This window comes from Mobula hypostoma, chromosome 5, assembly GCF_963921235.1.
Source record: "Mobula hypostoma chromosome 5, sMobHyp1.1, whole genome shotgun sequence".
NCBI classification, from domain to species: domain Eukaryota; kingdom Metazoa; phylum Chordata; class Chondrichthyes; order Myliobatiformes; family Myliobatidae; genus Mobula; species Mobula hypostoma.
Window position 1 is genome coordinate 78990654 of NC_086101.1, and position 17365 is coordinate 79008018.

At 40.7% G+C, this 17365-nt stretch overlaps 1 protein-coding gene across 1 annotated transcript in view; it reads right to left on the reverse strand.

The window, feature by feature from the left end:
* Window positions 1–17365, reverse strand: part of LOC134346844 (kinesin heavy chain) — a 146359-nt gene that overhangs the window by 82070 nt on the left and 46924 nt on the right. The window contains exons 2-6 of the mRNA XM_063048589.1: window positions 8649–8739; window positions 5993–6066; window positions 4329–4433; window positions 3049–3097; window positions 1337–1392 (exon numbers count right to left, since the gene is read on the reverse strand). Coding sequence (XP_062904659.1) covers window positions 1337–1392; window positions 3049–3097; window positions 4329–4433; window positions 5993–6066; window positions 8649–8739 — 375 coding nt within the window. The remainder of the gene's footprint in view (window positions 1–1336; window positions 1393–3048; window positions 3098–4328; window positions 4434–5992; window positions 6067–8648; window positions 8740–17365) is intronic.

The window sequence follows — 17365 nt, forward strand, 5'->3', positions numbered from 1 at the left end:
GAGAATGGGGATTAAATGTGATTATGGGGTGGAAATGAGATTGGAAGGATTCTGTGAGTAAAGTATGTGAATTTGAATAGAGGTGGTTGGTACTCCATCATGGAAAAGGGTTGTGATGCCATTGACAGCTTTGGGGGGAGAAAAGCATATCTGCTGATTCACCAGTGCTCGTCTGTTGGTTGAGGCCCAGAACATTTTGGTTTAAGTTCCCACCTTATTTAATCAGTTTTGGCATGTTTACCATAACAAACATTTTTGGATCACCACTCATCCACTGACTTGCTTGCAAGAGTTGGAATTTTTAAAAATTTTATTTATTGAGATACAGTGCGAAATAGACCCTTCTGGCCTCCTGAGCCAAGCTACTAGCAATCCCCGGTTTAACCCTAGCCTAATCACAGGACAATTTACAATGATCAATTAACCTACCAACCGGTACATCCTGGACTGTGGGAGGAAACCGGAGGACCTGTAGGAAATCCATGTGATCACGGGGAGAACGTACTAACTCCTTACAGACAGCTGTGGGGATTGAACTCACATCGCTAGTACTGTAAAGTGTTGTGCTAGCCACTACACTACAGTGCCCTCAAATTCCATTATGAACCCGGATTCAGTTCCCACACTTGCCTGCAAGGAGTTTGTACGTTCTCCTCATGACCCCTTGGCTTCCTCCCAAAGTCCAAAGACCCACTAGTTGATAGGTTAATTAGTCATTGTAAACCGTCCCACGATTAGGCTGGGGTTAAATTGGAGGATTGCTGGGTGGTGTTGTATTTCAATAAATAAACAGACAAACAATCTGATATCAATGAGATATCTGCAATATTGTGTACAACATTAATACATAACTATTTAATCATTCATTGATATAGGCATCCGTTAGTCTCATGAGACCATGGATTTGCGCCTTGGAAGGTCTCCAGGGCGCAGGCCTGGGCAAGGTTGTATGGAAGACCAGCAGTTGCCCATGCTGCAAGTCTCCCCTCTCCATGCCACCGATGTTGTCCAAGGGAAGGGCATTAGGACCCATACAGCTTGGCACCAGTGCCGTCACAGAGCAATGTGTGGTTAAGACCCTTGCTCAAGGACACACACGCTGCCTCAGCCAAGGCTCGAACCAGCGACCTTCAAATCACTAGACGAACGCCTTAACCACTTGGCCACGTGCTAACACATTCATTGAACAGTATTAAAATAAGACTGTCCTTTCTTGCAGGTTCTGCTTAAATGCAGGGTGATGGCTATTTACAGCCTACACCGGACTGACTCAAGCCACCATCATATTCTTTGTTGCAACCATGAAGATTGTAGAGTATTCAGAAATAAATCTCACCTTAACAAAAGGTACTCTGTTTTTATCCTCATGTACTGAAAGATTTGTTTTTGAAACTGCAACAAGAAATAAAACAACTTAATTTAGTTTAGAATTTAATCAGCTGATATTCAGTTGAAGTAATGCATCCAATATATTTCTTTTTCTGCTGCTTCTTTTATTAAGAAGAGGGTCATCTGGAATACATGCAGTTTACATGAGGAAGATTTTACTTTCATTTGAAAAAGGTAATCAATTTTGGAGTTCACAACATTAAGATGGATGGAAATACTGTGTGTACAGTAAAACATATTCTTGTGTAATATATGTTAATGAAAAGGGTGATTCATAGCTATATACAAAAAAAAACAGTCACTGGTCTAAACAATACACACAATGTGCTGGAGGAGCTGTTGGTCTAAACAGTTGAGGGAGGTTAAAATTGCTGCTCACTCTCAACTCCCTCTTCTTCAAAGTCTCACCACTTTCTACATTAATGATATTCTCTAAAACCTACACTTCTTGTGGAGAATTATCATTAACATATTCTGCCTAAAGAAGAATATGCATTTTTCTCATACTTTCATCCCCCAAATTTTCTCTATTTGTGTGGTTATATTTCCTTTCATACCCCATCTGTCTTCATGTCTAACCCCACACATTAATGTTGGATGGGTGAAATGGACTGTAGATTGTAGATGCTGGAATATGAATCAGTTTTACACCCAAAATATCAGTCGTCCCTTTCCTCCACAGATGCTGGTTGACACGCTGAATTCCTCAAGCAGTTTAGTTACACTCTATCAAATGTCTTCTATACCAAAGGTACCCAACCTTCTTAATGCAATGGACTAATACCATTAAGCAAAGGGTCCGTAGACCCCAGACTGGGGCCTTTGTTCTAAAGGTTCACTATTACATCTCTTTAGGACAGAGAGGAGGAGGAATTTCTTTAACCAGAGAGTGGTGAATCTGTGGAATTCACTGCCACAGACAGCTACGGAGGCCAAGTCATTGGGTATACGTAAGGCAGAGATTGATAGGTTCTTGATTAGTAAGGGTGTCAAAGGTGACAGGGAGAAGGGAGGAGAATTGGGTTGAGCGGAATAATAACTCAACCATGGTGGAATGGCAGAGAAGACTCGATAGGCTGAATGGCTTAATTCTCTTCCTAGGTCTTATTACAATGTTCACAAATTTCCATTCCCATACACTTGAGATTCTCTCAAAAGCTAGATTACATTAGCCAGAGTAGACTTGAAATTTTGGAATACTTGATGAATTAAGGAAGTCTCAGATCTCTTTAAATCAGGGGTTCCCAACCTTTTTTATGCGGGCCAATACCATTAAGCAAAGGGTTTGTGGACGTCAGGCTGGGAACACCGGGTTTAAATCTCTATCGATCCTTCCACCACTAACACCAGCAGGCCAGATTATTGAATAGCCCTATTAGAGATCTGAAGCAGTCCAGGAAGTTTATCCACCTGACCTAATTCTTCCCTCAATCAATTTAATTCTTCTCCCACATTAATCTCACTACTGTTAACAGGATGTCGTAGGGTTCAAAAATTACCAATTTATTTACCTCAAGAGTCCATGATACTATATGTATCCCTCGTGACCAAGAGTGTTTCAGGTAGGTGATAGGATACTATGATTTTCAGGCACTTATAGATCTTTCACTTTTATCGAAGCATTAAACTTCCTTCAAAAAGACAAAAACAATCTCTTACCATCCAGCAAATCCCGAATTTTGTCTAAATAGATCTCAAAATAGGAAACCTGAAACAAAACACAAGGTATTTTAAATAAGATCATAACCTTGAAGAAATTTGATGTTGGAGGAACTTTGGCATCTTTGGAAATGAATAAACAATTGGTGTTTCGAGCTGAGACCTTTTCTGATGAAGGGTCTCGGCCTGAAACTTCCAACTATTTATTAATTTCTATAGATACTGCCTGACCTGCTGAGTTCCTCCAGCATTTTGCGTGTGCATTGTTCTGGATTTCCAGCATCTACAGAATCTCTTGTGCTCATCTAAAACAAGGCAAGTTTCAGCATTACAATGTCACTTATTTACCAGTTTTTGTACAATCATAAAGACAGAGTACTTCTATAATGAGTCTTGTTGCAATTGATGGCTGCTAACTTGCTTTCATTAGGACCATAAATGTTCCTAATTATTACCTACTGTCTCATTTCTTCAGGAAACTTTTCCTCTGCAATTCATTTTCCAACTACATTTTGATTGCAAAGTTATGACCAACAGCACGTACTGTCTTCTTCACCTGCACATTGTTACCAGAGTCACAGCAGAATACCATGGAACATGTTGCCATCTTGATTCTTAACAATTTGGGCGCCTACGATAAATTGTATTCATTTAGGGCCAATGATGTGGTAAGACATGCTGAAGTACTTCGCAAGGTCATTATCAAACAGAATTTGACATCAAAATATTTAGGAGCTTATAGGGACCAAGAATTTATCAAAGCAGCTAGTTTGAAGGAGCTTCTTAAAAGAGGAAAAGGGAGTAGAAACTGAAGAGTTAAAATTAAAGTTTCTGCCACCAATGAAAGGAATTGTGGGATGCTGAATTAGAAATGACAGAATTTGAAGGGAGGGTGGGGGAGAAGCAAATATGATTTGGAAATAGGGAGAGAAAATTTTGAAGTGTATCTTATTTAATCAGGAGCCTCACTTTCCAGATAGTGGCACTCAAAGGTTCCACAGAGAATTAATTATAAGGTATCTGAAACTTGCCTCAACCAGCTGCATATAAGATATATGGCAGGAAGCAGAAGGAATCACCTTTAACATTAAGTGAAGAAACTCCAAACATCTGGGCTGTCTTCAGCTATTACCCTGGAACCAATATGGTTCAGACTGCTAGAAGACTACATTATTATCTTCAAATCCAGTTGACACCAATAGAGGTACAAATTCAGCTTAAGTATGCAAACTGGTCAATGGGTTGTCACGATATAATTATTGAAGAAAGACTTCACAAACCTTAATGTGGAATTCTAGATTCTCGTCCATGGAATAGATGTGATCAAAGATGTCATGAGCTATCCTTGGAATAATGCCCATCAGCTGAGGATTATGAAGCTTTCCCTAAAGATATAAAAATCAACAAAACACAAACACTGTTCAAGGTCCTCAAGTTATGTTGCAAATTGTCCTATTTAATGAAAAGAAAAAGTCATTTTCCTACCACTGCATATTAGTTTCACTTCCAAAATAAGAAACCAGGGGTTCCCAGCCCTTTTTATGCCATGAATCACTCTATAGACCTCAGGTTAGAAACCTCTGACCCAAACCATTAACCTTTAAAATATATTGGAAACATCAGGGACTCACTGTGTTCCTCTGGCAGACCGTTTGTTGTGTAAAGTACATCAAACAGCCTTATAATCCAAAAACATAATTTAGTCAATTCCAAACACAATTAAAGTGTATTGATTGCTTTCACCAAAAAGCTCATCTTTGGTGAGGATTAATATTTCAGGTAAACCTGTGTGCGTAACATAGTTTACTAATTGCTGGGAGGAAGAAAACAGTTCCCAAGTGCATCAAGAAAGGTGTGAGCAATGCGTCAGCAAAGGGTGGTGAGAAATCGCAGCCAAGAAAGGAGAGTTACTCCTTCGATACCTGCGAGAGCAAACTCAGTTCTCCATAATATCAGCTTCTCTGGGGCCATTAGTTTCATCAATGCATGTGCCAACTATCATTTCATATTCAGCACATTATTATTGAGAATTTTGAACTAGATGAATTATTTCCAACACAAAGCTAAGTAATCATGTTGAAGTTTTCTTCAATACATTGGCCAAGATCTTTTTATTTTCCCTGCTTATGCAGATAACATTATAAAATAAGCCTACTTTTGAGTTTGAAAGTAATGGGAATATAACTTCCTACAATTTGCACAAAAAATATAAATGTATTCTTTGCCTTCCCCCATTCATGAACAAGAAATTTGACATCAACTCTGGAAGAGCTACCAAGGATTTGGCTTACAGCGAACACAAGTCGGTATGTCTGGTTAGTTTAGTTCAGAGGATCCCAAACTGAGGTCCACAGACCTTTCCGTTAATGGTAAGGGTCCATGGCATGAAAAAGGTTGGGAACTCCTGGTCGAGGTGAACTTGCAGGTGTTGTAACCTTGGCCGAAGACCAATGCCAGCCTTGGCTTGGTTTTGTTATTGCAGAAATTATAAGACTAGTTAGTTGAACAAGGTGAGTCATTTCGTCAAAAGCAAGAGGAATAAGTGAAAAATTGGCATAAAAATTACAACTGCAATGAGGCACTAGCATTAACTGAATCTTTCCTCTACAAACGCTCTTTGTGATCCTATCCTGTGATTAGAGCAATTCTGATAAGATCATTAAACAGAATCAAGCAGCAAGCTAAATTATATCTAATGTAATTTCTGGTCTAGCTCCATAAAAATAACTGTAAGCATATGCCACAGATGGCTCCTGAAGGTAGGAGTACTGAAGTGATCAAAAGGCAATCTGATACACCTACACAGATAGGGAAAAAGCACTGAAGAGCAAGAGGTGAGAAATAGATTTAGTTTCCTCATTTGGATTTCATGTCAAAGGCATTGGCAAGAATGAATATTTCCTGCTTTTGAAAGGATACCTCAGGGAATATATCAACCACTTACCTCCATGGTATGTGTTTTCCCAGAAGATGTTTGACCATAAGCAAAAATAGTTCCATTGTAACCGTCAAGCACATCTGAAATAAATAGATTAGTAGCATTAATTATGTAAGCAACTGAAATCTTACCCTATCAAAAGCATGTTAGTACTCAAAATATTTTAAACTACTGTAACTTAATTCAAACAATAAATAACCATTCCACTTCAGAAGTAATTCACAGCCTAGGAGGAAACTGTGTGGCCCATTAAGTTGATGCTGGCATTTTGTAAAAGTCAGCCAGTTATTCTGTGGTTTCTCCCCATGTTAACTTTTCTTAAAAGACTTCAATTATTTGTGTAATTCCTTTTGAAATCTGCATCCCACGGTGAATTCCAGATTATAACAATTTTTCTTTTAGCATTATCCCAAGATTTTTTTGTTCCTGTTCTCTCTGGTTCTTAACATTTCTAGTTTCTCTTTATTCATTTGGTCCAGCTCCAATATGCTTCAAGTATCTCCATCAAATCCTCTCCCAGTTTTAATACCACTGCCACAAACTCCACTAGCCTGCAGGTCACCCTTGGACAAGGTGTAGCACTTGCTTAGCACATCTCCCCATTCCCCCCACCCCCGGGATCAGTGTCACATGAAGCCACGGGAGCAGGTGGTGGATAGTTTTATGAGCAGCTGGTGCATATCACAAGTCCTGGCTATGCGACCACTGACGCCAGACAATCTCTGAAGAGTATTGATAATGGCTGGGGTTACCTGTCTTGTAAAGACACTGCCCAGAAGAAGGCAACAGCAGCCCACTTTTGCAGAAACATTTGCCAAGAACAATCATGGTGATGAATAGAGATCAGATTAAAGACAGGAGGAAGACCATGATTGCCTACTTCATAGGACATGGTACATAATGTTCATGATGCCACAAACTACCAGTTTTAACTTGCTATATGCAAATCTACACTCTATGCTGACTGACAAAAAACTCACCGGGATTTTAGCTGGTGAATCTGTCAAAGTGTTCTGGCATTGAACCAAGAGCTTGTGGACTACCAGCAGGATTTGCTCTGGGCAAATCTGCTCACAGATCTTCTGCCATGTTGGAGTAGGCACAACATCTGCAAGCCCATTTACTTCAATGCACAAGGCCGCTTGGCTCAATCATTCAATTTTGAGGTGACACCTTTGCAAGTAGAGTTTAATTTTTCAAATATTAATTTAAAAAAATTAATTTCAAAATCTACTGTAATTAACTTGAAACAGTCTTTACGTGCTCCTCAAAATCTTGACAACTATACTGCAGGGAGTGTGTCACATGTGGGGGGGGGAGGGGGGCAGTGGTGTTAGTCTACTTGTCTGGCAAAAGCCGCTTCTACCATGCTAGTCATCGACTGGCTTGTTTGAAGGATGCAGCAACTCTTTCCCATTGTTTGCCTTGTGTGACACAGCGCCAGTGTCCAGTTTCAGGTGCCTCTCCTTTGTCGTTGGGTCACTCACTTTCACAGTGAGTCCCCGACCAGTGCTGAAGAACCATTGGGAAAGTATGCTGCAAATACAGGAGGCCTTACGTGCACTCTAAGCCAAGTATCTGTTTGCTGAATGTTCAGTTTTGTAGTTTATGTAACTTGGGCAGGGGGGGGGGGGACTTAGATGTTTGGTTGAATGTTTTACTGTTTGTAAATAAATGATGAATGTGCTTATTCGTAATTAGTATCTTCTGTCTCACTCACCAAACCCGTGAACCTGCTTCCTGGTAACAAATGGGGGAATCGATGTAGCAAGTGCAGGCACTCAGCTTGTACAGATACAAATGTGACTGTGGGCAACGATTAGAAATGCACATACTTCTGAATGCAGCTGCAGTTCCTGGCCTTCAATGACTTACTATAAACATTAGTGAGCAGCGTGTAAAGGATCCAACTGGTAGGAGGACATGTTGCAATGAGGATATTTGGACTCTGTAACAGGAAATGGATAGGCTGAGTGCATGGGCAAAAACCTGAAAAATAGCCTGTAATGCAATGTACTTTGGTAAAAGGAACCAAAATGCAGACTGATATCTAAATGGAAAGAAATTGCAAATGACTTAAGTATGCAGGGATCTTATGCATTAATCACTGAGTTCGCAGGCAAAATTGGAACTCCTATTTACTTGGTATAGTCCAAAAACCAAGATGTCACATCCCTTGGAAGCTCCAAATAAATTCTCACAAAATTACTAAACCTTAACATTTCAAATTATGCACTTGGGTTAAAAAAAACTTTTTCCAAAAAAATATAGTTTCTAGAAATGACTATCAGACTTCTCATTCACCAGAAGAAATAGACTTATAGAGGTGATTGTTCTTTCCACTCAGGGTAGGGGTTTCAGATGGCCTGATCTATGGTTGCATTTACCTGTTCTTCATGTCATGCAAGATGTTGCAGGAAGTAGTTGTTTTTGTGTAGAAAAGAAAACAAAGTTCATATTTGGAACACAAATATTACTTTGCACAATATATTTGTAGAAAGCAAAAACACTGGTATATACTATTGAGAGAATGGAGAAAAATACTTCTGCAATTGGCACTGAAAACAATTGTTCCTAATTCTGTTCTCTCTCTCTCTCTCTCTCTACATCACAAAATGGCTTTAATATCAGTAACATGAAAGCAATGGACTACACCACCTACCTTTAACAATCTGTTTGGCACATGCATTGTAAACTTGCTCCTGGGTTGTGTTCGGAGAAAAAACTTTGTCAAATACGAAAGGTTTTCCTTGCTGGAAGAGGAAAAAGAAGATTCACATTTCAAAACTCTTCTAAATCGACAGGTTTCAAATGAGCGATCGATTGTTTGAGACCACATCACCTAAATGGCTCTGGAATTGGTCCAAATGCACATGCGGCTGGAAAACTGGTAGCTATGCCCAAGATTACTCAGACAACAGGACTATATCCTAACTTCAACCCCAAAGAATGACAACAAATGTAAGGGAAGAGCACGGGCTGCAAGCTCAGAAAGTAACACTTCCTACTAGTTTGGATTGCTCTTTTGCTGTTATTGTTTAAAAATCTACCCAACAGCACCAGGGGACTTTCAAAATCAGGTTAATTATATCAAACACTTCACCACCACAAGGACAGTAGGGATGGCCAATAAAAGCTGACCTTTTCAGCAATACCCACATCCCACAGAAACATCTGCACTTCAGACATGTAGCCATGGACTTGAAAACAAAACAATCCAGATATCTAAAACCAAAGAAAACTTACAAATGCTGAAAATCTGAAATAAACAAAAAGAGTACGTCAGGTAATACCTAACCAGCTGTTACAGTGAATGGTTCCCTGGCATAATAAGATGGACTCTTGACCTCACAACCTCCCTCGTTATGATATTTAACCTTATTGTCTGTCTGCGTTTAACTGCTACACTTTATTCTGTATTCTGTTATTGTTTTACCTTGTTCTACGTCAAAGCACTGAGCAACGAATTGATCTGAACCATATGCAAGACAATCTTTTCACTGTACCTCAATACATTTGACAATAATAAACCATTTCCAGTTCTAAAACAGACCTGAGCATTGAAGTCTGTGAACTTCATCAGACCCATCCTAATACTGAAGAACTGATTATGGACTTCAAGAGGAGGAAGCAGGGAAATTACACACCATTCTTCATGGGAAGGGTCAGCACCTTCAACTTCCTGGGCATCAACAGCTCAGAGGATCTACTCTGCACCACAGCAGTTAGCACAACGCTTCACAGTACAGGTGACCGAGGTTCAATTCCTGCTGCTGACTGAAATACTCAGCAGGTCAGGCAGCGTACGTGCAGGATAAAAGAGTTGGTGCTTCACCCTGTAACGCTGCTGCTTTCTCTTCAGCTGCTGCCTGAGCTGCCATGATCCTGCTGCTTGCCTGAAAAGAGTTTGTACATTCTCCCCATGACTGTGTGGGTTTCCTCCCACATTCCAAAGACGTACCGGTTGGTGGGTTATCTGGTCATTGTAAATTGTCCTGTGATTAGGCAGGGGTTTAATCAGGGGATTGGTGGGTGGTACAGCTCAAAGGGCCACAGGGCTTATTCCATGCTGTATCTCAATAAATAAATTGGTACAATCAAGGAGGAGGCACCCCAGTGGCTACACATCATTAGGAGTTTGAGAAGATTTGGTATGTCACTGAAGACCCTACAGATGTACTGTGGGTGGGGGGAGCATTCCAGCTGGTCGCACCACCTCCTGGTATGAGTGGGGGGGGGGAGGGAGAATTCCAGCTGGTCGCACCACCTCCTGGTATGGAGGCTCCACTTTCACAAGAGGCTGCATACTCAGCCAGCTCCATCATGGGCAAACCCTCCCCATCATCTACAGATAGTGTGTGGCAGGCGGCATCCATCATTAAGGACCTTCACCATCCAGGACATGCCCCCCTCTCATCAGGGAGGAGGCACGTAAACCTGAAGACATAGGAGCAGAATTAAGCCACTCAGCCCATCAAGTCTGCTGCACCTTTCCATCCTGGCCGATCTATTATCTCACTCAACCCCATTTTCCTGCCTTCTCCCCGTAACCGTTGTCACCCTAACTAGCCAAGAACCTATCAAACTCTGATTTAATGGCTCAATGACCTGCCCTCCATAGCCATCCATGGCAATGAATTCCACAGATTTACCATCCTCTGGCTTAAGAAACTCCTCTTCATCTCTGTTCTAAATGGACGCCCCTCTGTTCTGAGGCTGCGCCCTCTCGTCCTAAACTCACCCAACTAGGAAACATCCTCTCTACATCCACTCTGTCTAGGCCTTTCAATATTCGATAGGTTTAAATGAGATTCCCACTCAGTCCCCTAAACTCCAGTGAGTACAGGCCCAGGGCCATCAAACATATGCCATATATTAACCCTTTCATTCCCTCTCAACCCCATTCTCCTTCCTTCTCCTGCTAACCTCTGACGCCCTAACCCAGAACCTATCAACCTCCGCTTTAAAGACTCATACTCAGCGACTTAAAAACAGCTTCTTCCCTTCCACCAGCAGATTTCTGACCACTTTGTGAACACTACCACATTATTTGTCTTTTGCTATTTTTGTTTATAACCTAGTGCTCATGTAGTTGCACTGTACTGCTGCCACAACTAACATCAGTAATCACAAGCCAGATTCTGACAAAAGGTCATTGACCAGAAGCATTTACTCTTTTTCTTCATCTATGAATTTGCCAAGTAGCTCCAACACATTCTGTATTTTTTATATTTTGAGAATCACATATCATGTTCAACTTTTATTTCTTTGTATCTACAGTCAATCTCATATCATCCCTCAAACCAATAAAACAAGAGCCTAAAATTAAACAGAGGTGAAACCATTTGCGCCTCTGAAAGAATTGTGAACTTTAAACTCAAATGATTTACTTCTCCCTCCAGCTTTCCCCTGGGGATACAGTTCTAAATTCAGCCCGCTGTTGCGGCAGGATGCCTCCGAGCTGTTTGTGCTGTTGCACTGATCTGGGGAGCTGGAGGTCAAAATGGACGACCTCATGATGCATCTGGAATATGGCCTGAGTGCCTAGAAAGATCGTTTGTGTTTGGTAGCTTTCCCCTGATCCTGATAACTTTTAATCTTTTATAGATGCAACTCCGCATTGCATTCTTGCTTTAAAAACAGATGCATGTCCTCATAAGAAATTATTTGCTTAAAAAATAATTAGATTAAAAATTTTTTTTAAAGATCACAGGAATAACCACTTGCACCATTACATGACTGCAAATTCCTATCTCCTCCTTAGAGATGGTGCACTACCCAATTAAAATGTAAATGTGTGGATGAAAGCTTAAGTATCAGGAAGGGATAATAAACCACAGGGTCCAAATGAGATGCCCAGAGCTGCTGCTCTCCACGGGGTGGGGGGGGAGGGAGAAAAAAAAAGCTATTAAGTGGGTCCGTCAGCATTTATACCACGAGGTACAGGGAGAAGCATCCGACTGAAAGCTGCATTGTTGAACCGTTTCCAGCCAATCTGCAATCCGCAGAATGCTGCAGTTGCCTGGTGACTCCCACACTGCACAATTGCTGGTTACCCGGGTCTCTCCATGGCTTGTTTACAGCTGCAAGACCGTCCAAAGTATTCCAAATACAGCTCATCCACCCAAACATCATCATCTTTCATTAGCCTACCTACCATTCCTAATGACACAACTGCATGCCCACATTAAGTATTTCATTAGATATTTGCTATTAAAAATATTTTAGTGCATCATCCAGATGGGAGAGCACTTAGTAGGTTTATTCAAAAAATATTGAACACGCATTGCAGTGATATAAATTATTCCAGGCACATCATTTCGTCAGCCTGTGACACGAACAAAATATCAGTCAGCACCCTTTCTTAACCACCAGCTTCGTCAACATTTTCCACGCAGCCTCTTATAGAGAGCATCAGCGGACTACACGCTTTCATTGCCATCACAAGGGTTCGCAGAAGCCATGGTGTACGAAAACAAACTAAACATGAACAGAGAGATTTCTGGCCCCCTTTTTTTTTGTATTCTGCTCCAAGTGAGGCGAGTTTACATGGTGAAAAGTCCAGAGAGGAAGCAGGTAGCTTCTCGCAACCTTACAGATTAACATACTGGGGGCCCAAGGCACCGCAACAATAATTACTTCTTAAGCGTAGGCCAGCTGAGACCCAGCTTTGATCAAAGTACAAGTATGAAATAAAAATTTGGTAATTAAATGCAAAGCATTTAAATAGATCACAACTGCTTCTCATGATTAACACATCAAGGCATACTAATTGCTACTTGCCTATTTGGCAGCTACAGCTGCTACCTTTAGTACAGGGTTTTAAGCAACATAATTCTGAAAGGTAGTTATTGATCAAATCTGAAAAATGTATAAGACCAGAACTTGAATATGGCAAATATTATTTGCAGATGTTGCCCAACTGCAATGGAGAAGGTTACATGGTTGATTTGGATAAACGGGGTACAATGATGAATTGACAGACACATCACATCCAGTTACAAGGTTTCAACCCAAAGTATTGCCAACTCCTTTCCTCCCACAGTTACTTCTGAATCTGCTGAGTTCCTCCATTGGATTGTTTATTGTCACAGATTCCTGTATCAAAGTTCCCAATGACTATAAAACAGATGAATCTGATTGCAGAAACACAGAATTGTACTCTAGAGCTGGGGATCACTGTCTGAAATTAAGGATTCACTGATTTAACTCAGACAATAGGTTCCTGTGGGTTGAGTATCATTGGATCTTCTTCCCTCAAAGGGTGGCAGTTTTAAAGAAGGAATTAAATAGATTCTTGGTAAGCTTGGTGAAACCTTGCCAAGGATAGGCAGGAATACAGAGTAGATAAACCGTGATCTTATTAAATGGCAGAACAGTCTTTGGCCTCACCATTTCTCCATCTTCATATTCTTCAATCCAAATTTGTTTTGCTTGAAGGATGTTTAAACAATGTCTACCTGACTGTAACACAGAAGCAAATGTACAGAAGCAGGCCATTTGATGGCTTTCATCTGCTCTACTATTCAAAAAGATCCAAGCTGCTCACTTTACCCTAAGCTCCATTTCCTGCCCTTTCCCTATATCTTTAATGCCTTAATATTCAAAAAACTATTAAATTCTGAGCAACACACACAAAATGCTGAAGGAACTCAGTAGGTCAGGCAGCATCTATAGAAATGAATAAACAGTTAATCCTTCAGGCTGAGACTCTTCATCGGGATGAAAATCTGTCTTGATATAATCAGCCTACGAGTCTCGACAGTCTACTTAAATAAAAGAATTCCAAAAATTAATTCCATCCAATTCAATAAAGGTATTCTTATCTCAGTTCTGAGTGCCTGTTATCCTTCTCATAAAACTCGATACCCTGGTGATACTGCACCAAGGGAAGCATCTTCCCCTGCATCCACCTCGTCAAGCAAAGAAAGAATATTGTAAAACAATAGGAAAAAAGAGAACAAGAAAAAGCAAATTACATAAAAGTTTGCTTGGTTATAGATACACCCTAATGGCTGCACCACTGTCTGGTACGGTGGGGCGGGGGGCACTGCTACTGACCAGAATCAAAATAAGCTGCAGAGAGTTGTAAACTTAGCTTGGTTACAGTATGTGCACTAGCCTCTGTAGCACCCAGGACATCTTCAAGAACCGATGACTCAAAAAGGCAGCATCCATCATTAAGGACACCCATAAGCCAGGTCATGCCCTCTTCTTCTCATTGCTACCATCAGGCAGGAGGCACAGGAGTCTGAAGACACACACTCAACAATTCAAGACCAGCGTCTTCCCCTCTGCCATCCGATTTCTAAATGGACATTGAACTCATGAACACTACCTCACTACTTTTTTTATTTCCATTTTTGCACGATTTACTTAATTTAACTACTTAATAAAAACATGCTGACTGTAATTCAGTTTTTTTCCTACTATTACGCTTTGCATTGTACTGCTACCGCAAAGACAACACATTTCACAACATATGCCGGTGATATTAAACCCGACTCTGATAATGGAAAACCAAAGTTCAAACTCCAAAGCAAATTTTACTATCAAAGTACATATATGTCACCATATACAATGCCAAGATTCATCTTCTTGTGGGCATAATAAATCTGTGGAACAATACCTATAACAGAGTCAATGAGAGACCGCTCAACTAGGGTGTTGAACCAGAGTGAAGACAATAAAATGTGCAAATAGAAAAAGAAAAAATAATAAAATAAAATACAAAACGTAATGAAGTGTCCTTGAAAGTGAAGGGTAGTACACCTGGGGGGGTGAGTCCTGAGACTCCTGTACCTTCTTTCGGATGGCAGCAGCAAGAAGAGAACATGTCCTGGGTGGTGGGGGTATCTGATAATGAATGCTGTTTTTCTATGACAACTCTTCATGTAGCTGTGCTCAATGGTGGGAAGGGTTTTCTCGGTGACATACTGGACCGCTTCCACTACTTTTTGTAGGATTTTCCACTCAAGGGTATTGATAACCAATCACAAACATAACAAATGACTTTAAATTTTAGCCAAATATCCACAGGACTGAAAATATGTCAAAAATATTTGAAAATCAATGTGGTTCAGTAAGTTACTTCCACTTGGGAATAGGGTAAGAATGGAGGCAATTTTCAAAAAGTAACATCAGAATTATCTTTACAAACAGAACTCAGCAGATATCTCACTTAAAAATAGGCCTCCTGTTTCGTTAAATCAGGTTGATAAGAACATTCTGAGGGGGTAGGCTTGTCCAGTCAGTGAATAAGATCCTTTGTTTCATCTTCCTTGCAATCATATACTCCAATTTCATCAATCTCAACTCAACATCCTCAATGATCGAACATCTGTATCTCAGAGATGAAGGATTCCAACATTTACAAACTTGTGTCAAGAAATTTCTCATCTCAATGATAAATGGCTGATCCTTTGTGCTGCATTTACAGAACCTAGTTTAGCTACTCCGTCAAACACCCACAGAATTTTGTATGTTCAATGCAATCAGTTCTCATTCTGCTAAACTCCAGTGATACTGCCTTGGCGTGCCAGATGTGAATACCCTGCTGGAGAGAAGAGCTAATTGATCAATGCTTAAAGACAGCAGATGCTTGGTGATTCTTCACATACTCTGAATGTTCTCATGAGGTGGTCTACACAGGAGGTGAGACATATAAATGCTAACACTCAAAAAAAAATGCACAAATGTTTCACCAGAAATTACAAATTGCACCCACAATGAGGTAAATAATAAATATTTATTTACTTCTATAAGCTAATAATGGGATTAATAATGTTGGGAGTTACACAATAAAGTGCACTGATTGGGATGTCTCGATGTACATGTGATAAATAAATAAATCTGAATCTTAAAGCATTCTGCATCTTTGGAAAAGGAGAAGGTTGGTGTCCACAGGTCAGTGTGCTGGCCATTTTATTCAAATGATCATGTTAACTCATTACCCACCGCTCCCCCCCCCCCCACCGTGTTTCTGTGTAGAACTGGGGAGGTTGAAATAGTCTCCAGTCTTTGACAGCTGGGCCTGGATGAACTAATAGCATCTCTTGAATTAACATGAAAGTGATCATGGTGAGGGAGGAGAGGAAGGAGCTCAACATGCTTATATCATCATCTGGCCGAAGTCTATCTGTGAGAAACATCACTATTAGTTTTATCCTGACATATATTTTGAAGAAACAGAGTTGCTTCTTGGTGTAAACATAATGACTGCACGTTTGCCAATGGCCAGATTGAAGTGGGAGGGGAGGTGGTTGAATGACAGCAGAAGAAAGGTATTGATTGATGAGGTAGTGGGAGAGCATTGGGAAAGAAAAGGTGGGGCCAAGTAATGGAAGTGGTGGTGAGGATGGAGAATTGGAGAGGCAGCTCATTTCCTGTACTCCTCAGTTTCCTTAATATCCAGAAATCTTCTAATATGTTTGATCTCTACAGTCAAAGAGACTTCTCATCTCAAATCCATATGACTTAAGTCTTAATAAGACCATAAGATATAGGAGCAGAATTAGGCCATTTGGCCCATCGCGTCTGCTCTGTCATTTCATCATGGCTGATCCATTTTCCCTCTCAGCCCTATTCCCCTGCCTTCTTCAAGTATCCCCTCATGCCCTGACTAATCAAGAATCTATCAACTTCTGCCTTAAATGTACCGAATGACTTGGCTTCTCCAGCCACCTGCAGCAATGAATTCCACAGATTCACCACTCTCTGGCTATAGAAATTCCTCCATCCTAACGAACATCCCTTACTTCTGAGGATGTGTCCTCTGGTTCTTGGCTCCTTAGCCAGGAAGGAAACATCCTCATGCAATCTTGCATGAATTTTGCAAATGTCATTGAAATCTCCATTCATTCTTCTCAACTCAAGACAACACAAGCCCTGGTCTATTCAACCTGTCATCTATGCTACACCTGCATATTAGAACATAGAATAGTACAGCACAGTACAGGCCCTTCAGCCCACAATGTTGTGCCGACCCTCAAACCCTGCCTCCCATATAAGCCCCTACCTTAGATTCCTCCATATACATGTCTAGCAGTCTCTTAAACTACACTAGTGTATCTGCCTCCACCACTGACTCAGGCAGTGCATTCCATGCACCAACCACTCTCTGAGTAAAACACCTTCTTCTAATATCCCCCATGAACTTCCCACCCCTTACCTTAAAGCCATGTCCTCTTGTATTGAGCAGTGGTGCCCTGGGGAAGAGGCGCTGGCTATCCACTCTAGGTATTCCTCTTATTATCTTGTACACCTCTGTCATGTCTCCTCTCATCCTCCTTCTCTCCAAAGAGTAAAGCCCTAGCTCCCTTAATCTCTGATCATAATGCATACTTTCTAAACCAGGCAGCATCCTGGTAAATCTCCTCT